General features: G+C 40.8%; 1 protein-coding gene across 22 annotated transcripts in view; it reads right to left on the bottom strand.

Moving 5' to 3' along the window:
• Nucleotides 1-19047, bottom strand: part of MAGI1 (membrane associated guanylate kinase, WW and PDZ domain containing 1) — a 635735-nt gene that overhangs the window by 30215 nt on the left and 586473 nt on the right. For 14 of the 22 annotated variants that reach the window (XM_081528472.1, XM_081528475.1, XM_081528471.1 and 11 more), the window contains 2 exons: nt 15890-15921; nt 5376-5592 (listed from right to left, as the gene is read on the bottom strand). In XM_081528472.1, the coding sequence (XP_081384598.1) occupies nt 5376-5592; nt 15890-15921 (249 nt within the window). Of the gene's footprint in view, nt 1-1708; nt 1793-5375; nt 5593-15889; nt 15922-19047 lie in introns of all 22 variants that reach the window. The other 8 variants (XM_081528465.1, XM_081528468.1, XM_081528466.1 and 5 more) reach the window with 1 other exon arrangement.

Raw genomic sequence — 19047 nt, 5'->3', positions numbered from 1 at the left:
AAGAGGTTTTCAAATACTGTTCTGCAGAATTTCTGGTTTCTTTAATTCCTCGGCTTTGAGGCTGAAGGAGTGTGTAGATACTAAGAATTTAATTTCCACCTTCCCTGGTTTTGTACAATGGGATAGGGAAGAAGAAGGTGGTTGTTCAGATTTCAAGCAGATGACAGATGTCCCATTTTGGGGACTCACCCATGAGCTTAAAATGTACAGTGAATGAATATGCTAAGAGAAAAGAAACTAAATGAACAGGTAAATACAAGTCAGAGGAGTCTGAATCCAATATTTGTGCTTGAGCTACCTTAATGCTGTGCTTTCAATGAATCTTCTTATCCAACGCATTTTTATTATAATTGCCGGGGCTAAGCTGTAAGACGCCATGGTACATGAAGTTAAGCTACATCACAGTACTCCCAGAAACACAATCTGAGAACGATATTTTCTTCAGCGTGCTAAGGTAACAATATTTTCTTTCTGTTTGAGTAGCTGGCTAAAGGGTATTTGCTGTAATAGCCTCATTGAAACAACAAATTAAATCAAGTTGAGTTTCCATCTTAGGTTCACTCAAGCAGGAGGATTATTACCAAAATAGACCATGGGTGCTTTCCAGCCAACACAAGGTTCTTGGCAGAGTCTACCTGAAAATAGCTGAACTTTTCTGTGAACAAGGAAAGACCTCTGCAGAGACCTCCAGCACAGACCAATTTTTATTTTTATTGCAGCATCATTTAACACCAGAACACTTGCCCATCCTATAGTGACACCAAATGTAGCAACAGACTTAGGCCTATCAAACAGTTTAGCCCATTGGAAAAAAAAAAAAAAAAAAAAACTGTTCTCAGAAATAAGCAAATGGCAAATTTACTTAAAGAGCTTCCGACTGAAAATGAAGATGCCCAATGACAGACCCCAAGGATACAGAAGACGCAAACAACGAACCTTCAGGAAAACATACACAAACACAGATAAGTTACAAAGAAAGTCTTTTGGCCCTTGAACTTGAGAATTTTGACAATTATATTCTTCCACCAACCAAATACCATGTACCAAATATAGAACTTTGGTGATCAATCAGTACTGAAACATATTACAGAATAATTTTTATCTTCTTTGTCCTTTGCTGCCACTTATTCCCAATGGCATTAAAGTTTCTAAACTATTCCCCCAAAATGTTTTTTTGTTCTCTTCTTTATTTCAGGAAGATTTTATTAGAATTTAGTTTTTAGGAGGTAGCAGGGTAGAACCAACTTTCTGATATTACTATCGCCTTTTTTTTTTTTTTCTTCCCAGTCTAAATCAAGAAGAGCTAAGAAAATCTCATCCAGCTCCGTTCACTTCTAAGCCCTGGCACAGGGGACAGGAAGAGTGGCTCATTTCCTTTGGTAATCCCACCAACAACCCAATAGAGCAGTCAAAAGACTTCCTTTGATAATTAGACAATGGAATCGCCAGGTTTGCCAAGAACCCTCCTGGTGTCTCCATTACTACAGACACAACATATTTGCAGACTTGTTTACAACATGCCTATCACTTTTTACTTCACCTTGTCTTTGATCTAGGCTTGGTCAACAAGAAAGTCCCAAACACTTCTATTCCTGGCATCCCTCTTTCTTCCTTCCTTTTTCTGAGTTTATTCCCACCCCCGGACCAATGGGAACATCAAACAGGATGGATAATAATAGAGAAATGAAAGTTTTCAGCGGATCCTTACTCTGACATTCTCCAAAATTCGTGGAATTGATTTCTCTCTCTCTTTCACCCTTGCTCAATCCCGATGCAGGCGAAGGTGACATAGCTGGAATATTAATGTCACAATTTTGCAAAGCTTAGTGTATGAGCTTTCTCTTACTTCATTTTAATTTAGTTTTGATTGATAAGGAATGTGCAGTTAAGCTTTCACAGTAAAGGTCAAGGCTGCTGTGGATTTTAAAAGACTATAGTTTGAGTCTTTTCTTTTTCATGGTACTTTTCTTCTCAGAAAAGCTAGAATTTACAACTGTACCATTGAGAATTTCATCAAACCAGCATTACCATCTTAAGACTCTTCCTATTTAATTATATTCTAAAGTACCCATTCTCATATGACCTTGTTTGAATCATGTCATGAACTTGAGATCTATCCAAACCACATATTTCCTTTTGAGAAAAATTTAAGCATGCTTTTGTCCTTTAAAATAGTATCAAGTTTCTGATGGGATTAATTCTTGGACTAATACCTGTTCAGATATATTCTTGGCAGTTCAACCAAAATATTATTTTATTTAGTAACACAAGTCATCAGATCTGGCCAAGAGTTGAACAAACACACAAGTAAGAACTGTCACAATAGCTTTTAAAATCTAGAGCTTCCAAGCTTCTTAAACCATGATAAAGGAGCTGTACACCAATTCGAGACCAGTAAGCATGTCTCTCAAGGGACAGGTGTACGGTGGTTAATATGACAGCTTTGTCATTTTTTCGTTCACAACTCTCTTGTGAACAGGTAAAGTTTCAAGTGAAAGCTTTAGATTTTCTTTTGTAGTAAACACCAGTGGATACCAGCTGCTCTTCCTGAACATTTACAAATAATTGACTTCATCAATGTCATTTTTTAAAGATATGCACAACTGTCATGTAATCTAGAAAAAATACAAAACAGGCAACGTGGCTTTTAAGGGACTTCCATGTTTGTTTTTAACTGAACATTTAAGCTCATCAAAGGGATTTATTAACACATCTGTAATTCAGATTGATTCATCTGGACACTGCTCTTTTGATAGATGGCCATATCAAGAATGTGGTTTTCACAGCATTCAGACCATGTGAAGGAACTGGATCAGAGACTTGGTTAAGAATCTTCACACTGCCCTTCAAAATAAAATAAAATATAAGGAAAATATATTTCCCCCTCAAAAGGGGGATAAATTAAGGGTACAATGAAGGTGCTACCATTGACTTTAATCTTCTTGTTTTTCCTGGAGTACTTTGCCTTGCGGGGAGGAGCAGGGAATCACACCGAATGAGGCTACGTGTTATAATTTTTCTTTTTTTTCAAAAAAGCAGATTAAAAAACAGCCTGTGGGAATAGCAGAAACTGAGCTGGAATAAAGCAAAATACTGATTAAAAGACAAGACTAATGTAGGTTCATTCAGTAGGTACTGTGAAGAAAAAAAAAATCTGTGATAGATACTGAATAACTTTCATGGACAGAGAAATCTTATCATTACCCTCATTTAGTCGTGAGGAAGAAATCCATGTGAATTTTAACATCAATTAGGTTCTACGATCACTCAATTATGGAGTCTCTACTCACCAAAAAAAACCCCACAAAAAACCTGCTTCTCATTTGTGCTGCTAGATCCTATCCCTTAGATGTCCTAGGAAGTCAAGGCCTAAAGAGGCACCATTCCAAATGTTTCAGTCTGCTTCTCATTGTAGGTTTAGAGCAGCTGGCTGTGGCAGAATTACAGTTTTTTGTTTTTTTTCTTTTTTTCCTAGTGAAAACTTTTTTAAAAAATTAAATACCAAAGTCTTGATATAATAGAAATACCACTTGATATACAGAAATACCATTTCTATCAAGGTAAAAATGGCATCTGAGCTAGAGCCTCATATTCCTTGGGTGTGTTAGAATTGTCTGTCAATCCATGTAGCCCTCACCAGCACTTCAGAACACAATTTGTTTTACTGCAAAAAAGATTCATACATGGGAAACTCAGTCATAAATGTATACTCTACTGAGAAAAGCAGGGACATGGTCAATAAAGCGGCATCTCCACATCAGCCGAAGTTGGGTCATTGATTGGAAGAGCTTGGAAATGTGAAGGGAGTATGAACATACTCCTCCTTGAAAAACACTTCTTCAATGCAATCATTATAATCAGTGAGAAGACACAGTGAGAACAGACGCCAGGTTCATGCTTAACAATACTGCTTACAAGGGATGCTCCAAATGGAACTTCATTATTTCTGGCCTGAAGTCAGGCATACTCCAGGGGTCTTTCTAGTCCAGAGACTAAATAAATCCTTCTCAAATTATTGGGCTTTTGCCAGCATAGTGAAACCTTAGCCAAAAGAGTGTACATAATTCCACATACTACTATGGTGAGAAGGTAATGATCTCTCTCCCTTGAAGAGGAAAAGGAGACAGAGGAACACCTGGGTGATGTCTAACACTTGACCATCTTTCACCCAGCAGTATGGCCTGCTTTCAGACAGGGATGCTGGGTTCACTCCTCTGTTCAGTTTGGGTCACAGAGGAGCTGCTTCAGCCAGCAAGGGAATTGCTTCCTGGCCAAGTCCAAGGGGGCAGGCAGCAGGCTGTAGCACTTCCCATACCCCCCAACACCTCTGTCTCGCCTCTCCAGAGGGCTGTACCAAGAGAACCTCAGCTGTGACTCCAAAGGACACTTATGCTGAGGGGAGTGGGGGCCAGGAGGATGGACAGAATGATTCCCTTCTCTATTCCAATTTTAATCAGATCCTTTAGCAGATGCTCATTAAACATGCTTTCTTATTCCATGACAACAAAGTGCATGTACTTTATAGTTACTTTGTCCTGACCACACTTACGAAAAAATTTCAGTAAAATCAACAATTAAACAAAAGGGAGAAGGGGGGTCTATTTGCATGCCCTAAGATTAAAGCATTTTTAGGAACTTGGATTTGTAATAGTAAGATAAATGAATATTATTTGCGGTGAACAGTCTTTGGAAATCATCTCATAATAAAAAGCAAAAAAAAAAAAAAAAAAAAAGGCCAAGGACTATTCAGTTTATCAGAGCCAATAAGACATCAGTAGTTCATATTTATCAAAAAGGTGAAGCTGAAGGAACACACACAACCACAGTATAAACAATTAAAGCACAAACACCCACAGCTTTTTTTTTTCCTTTCTGAAGGGAATGTTTAGAAAAACTAATAACAGTTAAAAACATTATGAGTACTCTTAAAAACCAAGAGACCACTAAGAAAGCACTGAATTTCTTATTACTCTTGTAATCCACACCAATCGTATTTATGTTCTACTGTATATGAGAGCCCTTTCACAAGACAGGAGCTTGAAAGAGGCCACCATCTCCACGCAGGGAAGCATTAATGAGGCAGTAGCTCTTAGCTGCCACTTCTTCTAACAGAAAGGAAAAATAAATCCATTTTTCCCCCAGGCCCTTCATCTGATGACCATCCATGACTACCCCACCCTGCCCAAACAGGTGACAGAACAGAGCCTCCATGAATATCCAGCAGATTCTATCACTGCTCTGAGATGCTGTCACCTTTCACCTGGATTCATCTCTCTCCTGTTCACACACTGACAATCTATTCTCGACAACCCTCAAGACAGAGTTGGAGCGCCAAGATGGGGTCCAGGCAAGACAGGAGCCAGGGTGCTACTCACGTCGATTTTCATACATGCTCCTGGACTGGGCCCAGATTTTAAAAGGATCTGGTTTTTTCTGCCCAGAATTGTCGGTCTGATCTGGAGCTGGGGCCTCGGCGGGTGGGAACTCAGGCAGCACCTGTGTGCTGTGGCTGGGGGAGGCGGTGTGCAGGCTTCGGTGACTGGCGACACTATGCTGGGAACTATTCTGGCTGTCTTTTCTTTCCAGTGGTTGCTGAAAGGAAGCAAGTGAGAGGGGCAAGAAGAGAAGATTATTATTGGTTCCCTGAGTGGGTGTTTTCCATCAGCTTGTTTTTGTTCACCACTTCTGTGCACACATACATAAATTTATCAACAACATTTTGGCTTCCACCTTCATCCAGCTCATGCTGAATGCAGATAAATCTCCAGGTGATTGACAGACAGATAGAGGGGCAGGCCAGATAGAAGGACATCATCACAAACCATACTGCTTTCAGGGCTAGAGCAGAAAACAAATTCAATTTTCATCACAGGTTCTCAGCTAAGACACCGGGCTTGTTTATTATGAGATGTATCTGTTTTAACATCTTCATTTTTTTTAATTACAAAGAATTTTCTTCAGTAGCTAAATCCTTCCATCTTAATACTTGCATAAACATCGTCATTTTTAAACCATACATCTGACAGAAAATATCATGCATGGTTTAAATAGAAGGCTAAAATATCCAAGAAAGTAAATCAGGGCTAACAAGGTTCCTTTAGACCCTGCATTTTCCATCTTTCAATAATAAAGTACTCTACTATTAATCTTTCTAGTCTGTAAGAAACAAGGATCAGATCTTTAAAAAAAAAAAACAACCATGCCTAGCATTATGTGTGCGCTTGTACTTACAACTATACAAATAACTGCTATCTGAAGAGCTCTCATAATTCTTAATCAGTTTCGCAGGCATCACATTTCACCTCTGATCTCCTGATAACTACTGTTGGTTGAAAACCAAGATCCAACTTTATATATGGGTTGACCTCCAGGGCTCATCCTTCTTAGATGTGCACTAACTTGTCCAAACTCCAAGCAGTAGTCAAAGGCACAGAGTTTCACTTGAATTTCAGTTAGAATAAGCAAGTTCCTGTTCCTTAAAACCTGCTCAGCAAAAGACCCTTCCCATTTTACGAGATGCTCTTTGTAGGAAGGACCACTGAAGGGACAGCAAAATCTAGTGGGAGGAAAAATACTGGATGGGAAATAAAATAATTTCTGCTCTTATTTTCTCCAATGAAAGATGTGATAAGCCCAGGTGTTGGTTCCCCTCATTCAAAAGAAAAATCCTGGAGTCCTGTCTCTCACACAACACTGTCACTACACTTATAGTAAAAGGGCATCTCCAGCTTGTGTTATAGATTCTATGTAGCCTGTCAAGTAGTTTATAAGATCTCTGACCTAGACATTCCAGTTCCCTATGTTCTTTATAGTATCAAACTCTTGCCCTTGGTCTCACAATCAGTCCTATCACATCATTCTTCCTTGGTCTCTCCCCAGGTAGCCTCCAACTTTTATTCCAATCTCAACAGAAACTTCCAAGGTCCCTCTCATTTACTTCTTAGGTCCCTCTACTCCTTCCCTTTCCAGTCCCTGCTTTGAAGTAAGCATCAAAGTAAGGTCAAGGAGGACAAAAACTTCATTTTCCCTTGACTGTTCCAGATTACAGATCTGAAGATAGGTTTTAGCAAGGATTCAAAGTTGAGGAAAATGGGGCATGTGTTTCATGAAGGTAAAATACATGCTTTAAAATTATACTTGGTGTGGCCTGTGGGAGAAACATGAGGAACATATTCTGAACTAGCAAAGAAGTCTTGGTAACCAATGGTATGAGAGGCTTAATTCAAGGGAAAAGCTGGTGGAGAGGTCAGGAAAACATACTGACAGGGACAGCCATCACCATGTTCCCTTTTGAGGACCAAAGGCTCAGCTCAGACCTGGACGGATCAGCACTTCAAAGACTTAGGACAGAACCTGGTTCTGCCAACTTCCAACAATGCCCCCTACCAAGGTGAATTCAGCTCTCAGGGCCAGGTATCCCCTTTCTATTTCCTGAGAAGGTCAATACGGCCTTCTTGCTTCCCTTAGAGACATGCTGAAGATGTTCAGAGTCAGAAAAATCTGAATGACGGATACAACTCCTATCCCCTTACACACATGTATGGGAATTTGTTTTTCTCTTCACTGCAGTCTTTACAAGGGTCTCCATTATAAACAAATATGTGCAGTGTCAGCCCATTTTGGGTGTGCAAACATCCCAGCATAAACAGAAAATATGTTGGATCCAGGGGGAATTTTCCCCCTCTTATATTTTCCTGTACTGCCTACTTCTTACTTGCATAATGCACAGAGAATGTTTTTATAATCCAGACCAAATGTAAACCTGTTTTCATTTAGAAATGAACCTTAGTAAGGAGAATTAATGGGACTGTAACTTTCAACTTTTTACAATTTGGAAGCGTTTTGTTTCCGCCCTCCTAGAAAGGGGTGGGGGAGGGGGCTTCCCTGGTGGCTCAGATGGTAAAGAATCTGCCTGTAATTCAGGAGACCTGGGTTTGATCCCTAGGTTGGGAAGATCTCCTGGAGGAGGGCATGGCAACCCACTCCAGTATTCTTGCCTGGAGAATCCCCATGGACAGAGGAACCTGGCAGGCTACAGTCCATAGTGTTGCAAAGAGCTGGACACGACTAAGTGACTAACACGTGGAAGGGGAGGAAAATGATATTTTAAAAGTAACACTTGGAAGGGGAAGCAAATGATATCTTAAAAGTGAAAGCAACATGTATATTACCATATGTGAAAGAGATGACCAGTCCAAGTTCAATGCATGAAACAGGGCACTCAAAGCCAGTGCACTGGGACAACTCTGAGGGATGGGATGGGGAGGGAGGTGGGAGGGGGGTTCAGGATGGGGCACACATGTACACTCGTGGCTGATTCATGTCAATGTATGGCAAAAACCACTACAATACTGTAAAGTAATTTAGCCTCCAATTAAAATAATTTACAATTATTTTAAATAGGTTAAATTTAATTAAATTTTTTTAAATAAAATAAATAGCTGAATTAATAAATAAGTGAAAAACTTAAAAAATAAATAAAAGTGAAAGCAAATAATTCAATAGATGAAGAACCTCTGGGTTTACCATGAGAGTTGCATCCCTCTCTTCAAATGTCCTCCTTTTCCCGGTTTTTCAAACAAGAGCAAATGCCAGATGTGAGTCCCGACCATTATCACTAAGTTCAGTTCACGGTTAGAGTCGGACTCCGACCGGAAGCTCTCACATCCTTTGTGCAGGGGCTGCTCTTCACGAAGCCTCTCTGGGACCCTGTGAGGTCCACTGCAAGATTACCTGAGGGAAACCTCACACCCTTCTTCCTCCTGTCCTGGGGTTACTGTGTAACCTCTCGAAATGTAACCTCTTCCAATCACTGCCTCTTCCTGAACAAGAGAAAAGTTATCTTTCCAGCAGCCCTGTCCCACTGAAAGAGTATGGACATTTCTCCAACAGAGAACACGTGTGCTCTCACACACATGCCCACAATGGCATGCACAGAGATTCTGTCTGTCACCTCAGGGGTTTCCAAGACCCTCTGTGGCTATCCCAGTGTAACAGATCTGACATGGAGGACCTGGGAATCTAGTGTTTAACTGAAGAGACAGCCTCTCTGTAACCAGAGAGTGCAAACGAAGTTTACTGGAAATGGCTTGGGCCATTTAAAAAATTTTATCACCTCTTCTCAACTTTCCCATAAAGGACACCTTTAGGTCCAATTTATCACAAAATGACAGATATGATCTGGACTGAGTTTGCAAAACTGCCTCCCCATCAAACTGTACCTCTGGATCCCCTTTGAATATCATCTAAACTTTGTTCCTAAATGTGGAAAATCAAAGGAAAGCAGCATCCTGAGAATATGCTCTAAAAACTATGCCACCACTAACCTATCACTAATTCGAATATTCTAACCTACCCTCAGGGGCTAAACATATGAGCATCTGGAAGCTTTTCGGACTTTTCCTGATAAGATTTAACCTTACTTTATGTTTCTTCTCAAATTCAATTATAAAAATGACTTAATTTGAAGATGCATTCTGTATTTAATATCTTGGCACCTAAGCTTTTTGAAGCTATGTTCGGTGAGTATGGAGAAGTTTAAAATAACGCCTTTTTATTTTCTGAGAACATGTTAATTAGCTATGACATTGTCTTTTATTTGGTTAGGGTCCGGAACTATCCAGGAGAAAAGCAATGTTTATATAGTTCTCAAATTAAAGTCAACCTGTATACCTTTTCAACAGTCTGGATTACCTCCCAGAAGACTTGGGGCATAAGAACAAATTCACTTCTGAACTTGTTATAACACAGGATCTGACTTGCATCAGAAAGATGCAAAGATAGTATGACTATCTTTCACCTCATTTTTCTAGGTGAGAAACTGGCCCCCAAATAAGCATTAATAGTTAAAGATATACTTTCAAGGGCTTCCCAGGTGGCATTAGTGGTAAAGAACCTGCCTGCCATTGCAGAAAACATAAGAGACATGGGTTGGATCCTTGGGTCTGGAAGACCCCCTGGAGAAGGGCATGGCAATCCACCCCATTATTCTTGCCAGGAGAATCCCATGCACAGAGGAGTCTGGTGGGCTACAATCCATGTGGTCGCAAAGAATTGGACACGACTGAAGCGACTTAGCACCCACACACGCATACACTTTCAAGTCTGCTGAAGTAGTTCTGTGCATGCTAAGAACATGGATGGTGCAAACTCCTAGAACATCAATGACAGAACATCCAGAACAGCCCCTCTTGAGTAAATACTTGCCATACATGTATTCCCTCATCCAGTAAATATATACTGATCACTTGCTGTGAGCCAGATTCTGAAAGACATAATGTATAAGTAAGAAAGAGATATTACCTGAGAAGTGATACCTATGTATCTAGGAGAGGTGTGTGTGTGTGTGTACATGTGTATGTAGATGGATATTAATCAAATAATCAGAACAGACTGATGACAACATACTGCAATGTCCTTTAGATAAGTAGTAAGGGGTGGCTTCTGGAAGAATATTCTATTGCTGAAAGCAGCACGTGCTAAGTCTGCAAAGCAGAATGGAGCCTGGACTGTTAGAAGAACTGAGAGACAGCTATGGAGGTGCACTGAGATCGGGGGGCAGGGAGGGTGCGGAGATGAACTTGGAGACCAAATAATGCAAGGGCCTTGTGGGCTACTTTAAGGAGTCTGGGTTTCACTCTCAGCTCTGGGGAGGAAGACTCCATTAACAAATTAAAGCAGGGATGTGCCAAGAGCCAACTTATTTCCAGAAAGTTTGGTCTGGCCACGGCCTGGAGAGTATGTGTGTGTTTGGGGGGGGGGGGGGCTGGATGGGAGTAAAAGCAGAGCACCAGTCAGATGGCTACTGTACAGAACAGGTGAAGGACCTAGGGTGGTTTACACCAGGGAAAAAGCAGTGACAAAGGGGAGGGACAAGTAAAGTCAAAAGACATTTTGGTGCCAGATTGACAGGCATTGCTGAAAGCTTGAACGGAGGAGAAGATGAGGAGGAGGAGGAGGAGAGGTTGGGTAGAGGAAAAGGAAATCCTAGAGACATGGATAGCTACATTTAGCTCTCCAGCTTAAACAAACAATTGGAAAGGAATACCACATATTGAGCTGAATATCTCCAACAAAAGCTGTTGTCGCTACGTCGACATTTTTGGAGCAAGATTTTTATTTCTGAGTATCACATCAGGGCCAACTAGGAAGAAAGAAATGGGTTCAATTTTGAAAACTCCTTGAAGTCCTTGGCCACACACTAGCCTTGAACTTGTGTCATAAGACCTTTTAAAATAACACTGAACCAATCTTCCTAAAACAAATGATTTCCTTATTACTGACAGGCCAGGGAAATTGGAAAGATGCAATGGATTTTACAAATGGGAATGGGGGGAAAAGTCAGCTCATTAGTATTTCACAGAATGGTTTCAAATAGAGGTACTTATAAAACGAGCTGAAAATATTTGCTCAGAAGAGCAAACTAATACAGACAGCATTTAGGTGCTTAAATGATGAAAAGAATTCATGTGGCTTAAAAATGACAAATCGATCCATTTTTAAAGCAAAATTATTTACAGTTTATGTATCTGCCAAAACTGAAGGCCACTGCAGCGATTTACATGGACAACAGGAAAAACTCCAAGTGCTGATGAGGTATTAAGCCAATGTCATTAAAGGTTGCTCCAAAATCAGTCTCAAATACAAGCCAAAGCAGAGGATGGTCCTTTTTATCTCTTTCTTTTATCATTTATGGGTCTAAGTCAAATGATTTTTTCCAAAAAGCAAGAAAGAGGAGTTAATGGAGAAGAAAAGGGAAGTACTGATTAATATGAAAATGAATTACGTATGTTTTAATGGAGTCTAATACAACAGCAAAGTCTATTTTGTAGGGCTCCAAAGGGCTGAAGGTATGAGCTGCTGCGAGCAATGAGAGGCAAGAAGACTTACGTAAGCAACCCTAAGCCTTCTACCATCTACTTCTCCCACTGCTTTTCCTTGTAGCTTGGACTTAGGTGGGTTGTACCATTGTCCTGGTTCTGGGTCAAGTGGCATTTGGGGCACTAAGGCAACGGGAGAACTTGAGAAAGAGGCAGCATTCAGGAGGATTCAGGCTGGGTCACTTAACTGTGTACATTGCCTAACATCTCTCTCTTCTATTTTTTAATGACTAGCTGTCAACTATGTCCTCAGCAGTCCTTCCAGGAGTAAGGGACAGAGAACAATGGAACAGAAACCCGTTATTGTTGCTACTTTCATCTTGTTGTGTTTGCTGAAGATACTTCTTTGCCCATCATTTGGTGTCCTTTAGGAAAACTTTGTTTGAGAACTTCTTTTCAAAACTAGGAAAATACTGTCTTTTTAGTGAACACATTATGCTTTATTTAAATCACAAAATAAAAGACAAGTAAATAATGTGGTTACCTACATTGCGTAGGCTGCTGGGGAACTCAGAAGAATTTCATAGCCCCATCATAGCATCTAACTCAATTTTTTAAATGACTTTTTATGGCTTTGGATGACTACTTCACTAAGGTTATTATCATTAAGAGCTGAATGACTTTTATTATGTGTGAACTTGAACAAGTTATATTTCTGCTTTGCTATCTTTTAAAAGTACATGCTCACCAGACTTTAGGCCTCATGAGGACGGTGAGTATAGATTTGTCTTTTTATCTCTCCCAAGTTGTATGAGGGCTTGAATGTTTTCTGTTTTAGTTCCTGTTGTATACTAGCTCTGGGTCTGGCTCATAGGAAATACCCAATAAATATCTGTTGATGGAACAAATGCATAAAAATTTTTAGTGATCTGTGACAGGGAATCCTTTTTTTGAAAGGAGCAATCAATAAATCATTTGTAGGCTCCAAGAAGGTGCCATCTTATTTATTATATTATTTCCAGTGGCTCACACCAAACCTGACACTTAGTAGTTTTTTCAACACCAGCTTGCTGAATGGATGGATTAAAGGATGAGTAGATAAAAGAGAAATGTATGGATAGATGAATGGGTATATGATGGATAGGCAGATAGACAGATGGACAGATGAAAGAAGAGAGAAAAGGAAGCAACGATTGGGAAATGAACTATCGAACAAACCTAGGTGAACACTGACTTCAAATTCAGTGATACCAAGAGTTTTCAATTCTCACACACAAAATCCTTGTGTGCGATTCTGACAAAAGGTCTCCGATAAACAAGTTTCCAGTCAAGATGATTAAACTGGGCCACCGAATGTTTCCTAGTGAGGACTAAAACCTGACAGCAAATATGTCTTATTTTTGTCTCTGCCATTTGGCAGAAAAATCCCTGATGCTATGGATGTCCAGGTATTAAATTAGAAAGATTTTATTAAGATACCACCATTGTCCCCCATGAGTATATAAACCATAAATTTAACATTTACACTAAATCTAGTAGGTGAAATTGCTGATTGAGAGTAAGTTACAGAGACTATCCAGGAGGGGAAATGAGATCAAAAAGAGAAGTCTTTCTGTTCTAATAAAAATCCAACTACTTAATTATTGAAAACTTTAGGAAAAAAAAAAAAGGTATGAGAGCAAAGGAAGCTGTCAGTCACAGGAGCGAGCCAACAACGTCAGGAGTCTCTACGAATAAAGAACAGACACCATCCTTAGTTCAGACAGTGTATCTCAGAACTAACAGTAACTCTCAGTGTATCATAACCCAGTCACAGTCAGTGTACATTTCATTCTGCAGCCTAACTGACCTGTCTGTCACTATGGGAATGGTGTTCTAGAACCAGGACATCCAACTTCCCTATGGATTCCCTCCCATCCTACCCCAAAAAAATCTTATCATCATCTGTCTCTCTGGCAGGACTTCATCAAAATTCATACTGGGAAAGCAGAACAGCTTTCAACCCACCTGTACAGAACTCCCACTGATCACAGATGTTAGCAAGGCTCTAACTGGTAACAGCAGACCTTGGCTGATAGCCCCCAGTTTTGTGTAGCAGCTGCCAGAGGGTGCCAGCAATGCTGTGAAAACCACCATCCCTGTGCTGGCAGAGAAACCAGGGAAGGACAAGCCCCAAGCTGGGGGCTGGCTCTTAAGAGCCAGCAGACTGGGCGAAGCAGTTAAGAGAGCTTTTTTCCCTAGGAATGCAGCCTGAGTAATTGGTTTGCTGCTTGCTAATGACACGCCTTCCACAAAAATAAACGGTCATGGGGAATTCTTAACTGACTTGGTGAATGTGGGCCCCTATACCTGTTTGATACCCTTTGAGTTCAGCGGGAAATTCCACAATGTGTTGGGGAAGAAAAGATGCAAATGAATCTACAAAGATCCTTTTGCACAGCAAGTTTAAATGAAATGCAAAACAACACAGAACACCTTGCTACTGATGTCATCCTGCCTGTGCCAAACTGCTCTCTCCCCCAGTATGCTCCGTGTCAAGACTCCATTTCATGTGGAGTGCATAAAGTAAGTCCATGTATCATGTAGCATGCTAGCGGACGGGAGAGAAAAAAGGATGACTCCTGATAACTCAAGCTCGTGTGACACATCTCTTAGTTGTGCTTCTATTTTTTTCTGAAGACCAAAAAGGTTTCTGACTACGACCAAGGATGGGGAGACACATATGCAGGCACGTACACACACACACATGCACGCGCGCGCACACACACATACACACACACAAGGAGGCTTTGGAATCTCCGTATTCCAACACGGACACCTACCAGCCCTTCTCAGCCTGGACATTAACACAAAATGACAAGGGAGGCAGCCCCAAAGTCACATGTTCCCATCACCATGGCATCATGCCACTGGAATCACATCAATTATTGCAGGTTTTTCTCTTTGGAGAACTTAGGAGTAGGGCTTATGAATGCAGGAAGCTCCCTCTCTCATCTCCTGAATAAACTTCTGCCTCTGGCTGCCAGGCTTGGAGACAGGTAAAAAATTCAGCTGCAGCACATAAGCTACAAAGTTTTTAAGGGTTCTCCGCTCCCGAATGGCAGAAGGTTGTCAATTTTCCCTCCCCCGCCCCCTAATATTCTAAGCCACAAGGAAGCACACCCCTCTCTCTGTATCTTAGTGTTAAAGATTTGGGAAAAGTTCTTTCACCTGGATCAATTGCACAGGCACTGGAGTTCCAGATTTTGAGTTTTTAAGTAGCATTTTAATTTGTTATCAGTGCCCTGGGAGCAGAAGCTCACCACCACCAAGCAAAACACTATAGCCTCTAAGCTATTAGCTAACCTGTCAACTAGGTAATGCATCTTCAGGGAAGCCAGATTAGAAAGGACAGCATAACATTGATTTTTTTTTTTTTTTTTTTAAGAATCCTATACCTGCAGCATAATGCTGCTAAAGCTGGCAAAACAACAAAGGACATTTCCACAAGAGGTAAAATGTCTTATTCTCAGTGCTGGGGCATTTTCCATGTGAGCATGGGCATATACACAGGGCAGAGTTATTCCTCCGTAAACCTACAGGCTTTACAGTTTTTAAATAATTTATCATCCAGTGCATAAGAAAGCTTAGGGAGGGAATCCACCCGTGTGAATGCCTGGAAACACCAGTTGAGAGCAATGCTATTTAGGTAGCAGGTGGAGGGGTTTTTTTTTTTCCCCTCCTCCCAAAAGAAACAATAGCATTTGTATCAAGTTAAAACATCTAAGAGACTCATGCATTGGAATGAGAGTTGTGAAGCATTTATACAGAGAAGATTACAAACGTGCATTCTTTATCCAGGCTCCTGCAGCTTGCCTACAAATCACTGGACAGTTAAAGACAAACCTGGATAATACCTTCTATACCAAACAGAGCTCCAGAACTTAATAAAATGAGCCTTGGTTCTTGTCTCCTCCACCCACTCTAAAACACATTTAGTGAAGTCCAGCCAGATAGCGTCTCCTCCCACCACCAGCCCCCCAACCCTCCACCCCCAAAAAACGAGTACCAAGTAACTGACAAGTCCTTACCGACTTTGGGCTCTTCTTGGGAACTGGCAGTCCTGGAAAAAATGCAACAAGGAGGGAAGGGGGGGGAGAAATCATTAGCATATAAATGTTACCTTTTCCTTAAAGAACAATCCCCAGGTGTTTCATGGCAACCTAGCCATCTGCAGAGTTATGTCAGATTTCTCCCCAGCATCGGAGTTACCAGGCTGTTCATATCGAATCAAAGCAGAGGGAGGAGGAGAGCGAGAGGCAGGAGATCTATCTGCATTAGCTATGCTGACTTGTACTGCAGCAGCCTGGAGGCTGGGAAAAGAAATTCACAGACCTCAGCGGCCTGGGAAATTGAACACTTGGACAGAATCTCAAATGCTCTTCTGGATTAAGAGAGACTTAACTTACAATTAAGTCCAAGATATTTCCTTTCCACACGATCCACTTGTCAGTCGATGAGGACCAATCAGGACAGAGGAAGGGGGTGTATATTTAGTTTCAGAGGAGTCCATGGTTAAAATTAAAAAAGAAAATTTTTTCTTAGTCTTTTTTTCCCCCCTGCCTTTTAGGAAAGGAAATGCCTTCTTTATTTGGATGAGCTGAATACCAAAACAAAGACAGATACTCTTTTGCCAGCACACACAGAACACAAACCCATGCCAGTCCAGGAACCCCTCTGGATCATGGCACACCTCTCCACATGTCACTCATGCAAGTAAACTCCTATTCAGTTTGCTAGGACCAGCCCCTCAAAAGCAGACAGTTAAGAAGTAAAAAGAGAAATTTCATGGTACTGAGAGAAAAAGATAATAATGTAGAAAGAGAAAGGTAGAGGAGAAAAGGTGCTCACGGATCCTAGCAGGCTCTTCCAAAACCCCTCCTCTGTCTTTACTGGGAGGGGGAGAACTGAAAGGGCCGTTGCTCTCACTTCTAGGAAACTCAGCAGCCATTAGGGGCAGACTTATGGGAAACCTGTCACCAAGAGGAGTGTGGCCAAGGAGGGCTGGAAAGGAAAAGCACAGCGTTTATCGGTGTTTCACAAGCAATCATTTCTGCAAGCTGCCCTCTCTCTCTTTTTTTTTAATTTTTGGTTTGAGCCAAGGTTAGATTGCAAAACGCAGATTCCACCTGTGTTAGGTACAATACAGGTCCTGATGTATTGGGATCTGATGACTTTGCACCGGAAATGTCAACCTTTTTTAGAACACGATCCCTAGGTAGTGATGATTTCACCTCTACTTGGAAGTGACTTGTCAAGCCACGAGGTGTGCTAAGTTCAACGCAAGTAACAGGAGGCGGCGGAAGTGGGTGAGTAGGAGGAAGCCGTCCAGAGGAGCAATGCTAACGGGGCCCTGCAAGAGGGCGTGACAGGGGCTGCTCGTCCCCATAGGCAGTGGGGACACTCTTCTGGGATGGATCATCATCTCACTGAAAGGAGGTCACCACGGTCTAGCACAGTGGCTCTGGGACTTCAGAGTGCATATGGAGGACCTGGCAACTTCTTATCAAAGCAGAATCCCAGGACCCACCATCAGGGGCCCAGCAATCTGCAGAATGAACACACATCCCAGGAGATTCTGACGCAGAAGGTCTGAGGACTCTTTTAAGGAAACTATGCCACAGTAGGACAAGGATTATGACTCTCTCAATTCTGGCAAATTCGTGTGGGCTACCTTCAGTCAGTTGCTTTACTGTCCTTCATTCCTTAGTTTATGAAATGGAGAGACAAAAGACTCCTTGTGCCCGTTTAGGGTAATTTAATAGACAAAATGTTTAAAAGCCTCAAACCTGGCACAGAGCAGGTGGGCCCTCAAATGTCAACCCTTTTACCTTTCTTTGCTAATTTACACCATTCAGGGGAAAAAATAAGTGGTTATGGTTATCTTACTCTAATTAGGAAAAATCATTTGCCTAGCATGTTAAAATGCAATATATATATAGGGGAAATATTTTGCCTATGGATGAGAATAACTGTCTTGAGCAATTTAGATGTGTCATTTTTTCTTAAAAATAATTATTAGGTGCTTTGATTTGTTCATTAATGAGATTCCCTTAAGGAATTTTATCAAGTGATATTAGTTTGGGTCACTGTGTACACATTAAAATGGTCTAATATTACAACTTTAAATATAGATTTTTCTCTAATTCAGACTGATCTTCTTAGTGCACTGGAATAAACAATGCTTCACTGGAGTGAGCTTTTGCTAGACTTGTCATCACCCAGAATTCCAACAACCCTCTACAAAACTTTATAAAGAATCTCCAACTAGTTAGGAGGAGTCAGGGAAAATGACTTCAATTTACACTCTGCTTATCAGTTCTAAAACTCTGACCATCTCAAATCCTCAATCTCTTAAGATTTTCATATATAAAATAAAGGGTACTTTGGATCCTCTATCATAGTGAAATATTCACATCCATATTCAAAGTTTTGCAGGTACATGCTGCTCATTGCAGCGTGACTAGTACAAAAAGAATCTAGAAACAACTGGAAGTTCTAGATAAACTCAGGGACAGCCAACCTATGAAGCAGAGGTTAAAAGGTACAAGCTATCTCTATTAGTGACAGCATGAATGGTCTCCAAACTATAATGCTGAATGAGAACAGCAGGAAGCTGAAGAGAAGGCACAAGAGATGGGTATTAAACAGATTTAGACACATCCGTGCTCTTGACTCTCACACACAAATATTGGTAACTGAAGTATTTCCAGTGGGGAAATAAGGGGCAGGGAGTGGATGGACTATTTTAAGCAGGCTTCAGCCTTAATCTAGCATTCTTTCCACAACACCATATTCACATCTTGTTGAGGCAATAAACTAAACATTAATTAATTAATGGCCCTTCCATTAATTGTACAAAATCAACCAGTCTAAAGCATATTGTGGTAACCAGTTAGCCTGTTTGCTCTGAAGAAGCAGTCCATGGACCCTTCTAAAAAATCCCAGGCTCAAGTGACCCAACAAGTTGTTTTACAAATAAAGTTCTTTAATTTAAAGAGGGATTTGCTCTTCTGTGCTGCCTGGTTGCCAAAACTCCTCTTTTTAAAAAAGCCACACCATTGACAGGAGCCAAATGTGCCCACAAAACAGTATTTAAAAAGTCAAAAATCAAGAGACTCCATTTGACTGCTAAAAAAAAAAGAAATCAAAGATTTGTTTTAGGTCCACATCATCATTAAATCTTAAA

The sequence above is a fragment of the Giraffa tippelskirchi genome, chromosome 9 (genome assembly GCF_054371585.1).
Source record: "Giraffa tippelskirchi isolate mGirTip1 chromosome 9, T2T-mGirTip1v1.2.pri, whole genome shotgun sequence".
In the NCBI taxonomy this organism is placed as follows: domain Eukaryota; kingdom Metazoa; phylum Chordata; class Mammalia; order Artiodactyla; family Giraffidae; genus Giraffa; species Giraffa tippelskirchi.
Note: the sequence above shows the minus strand (reverse complement) of the source record. Positions and strands in the feature narration are given on the sequence as shown.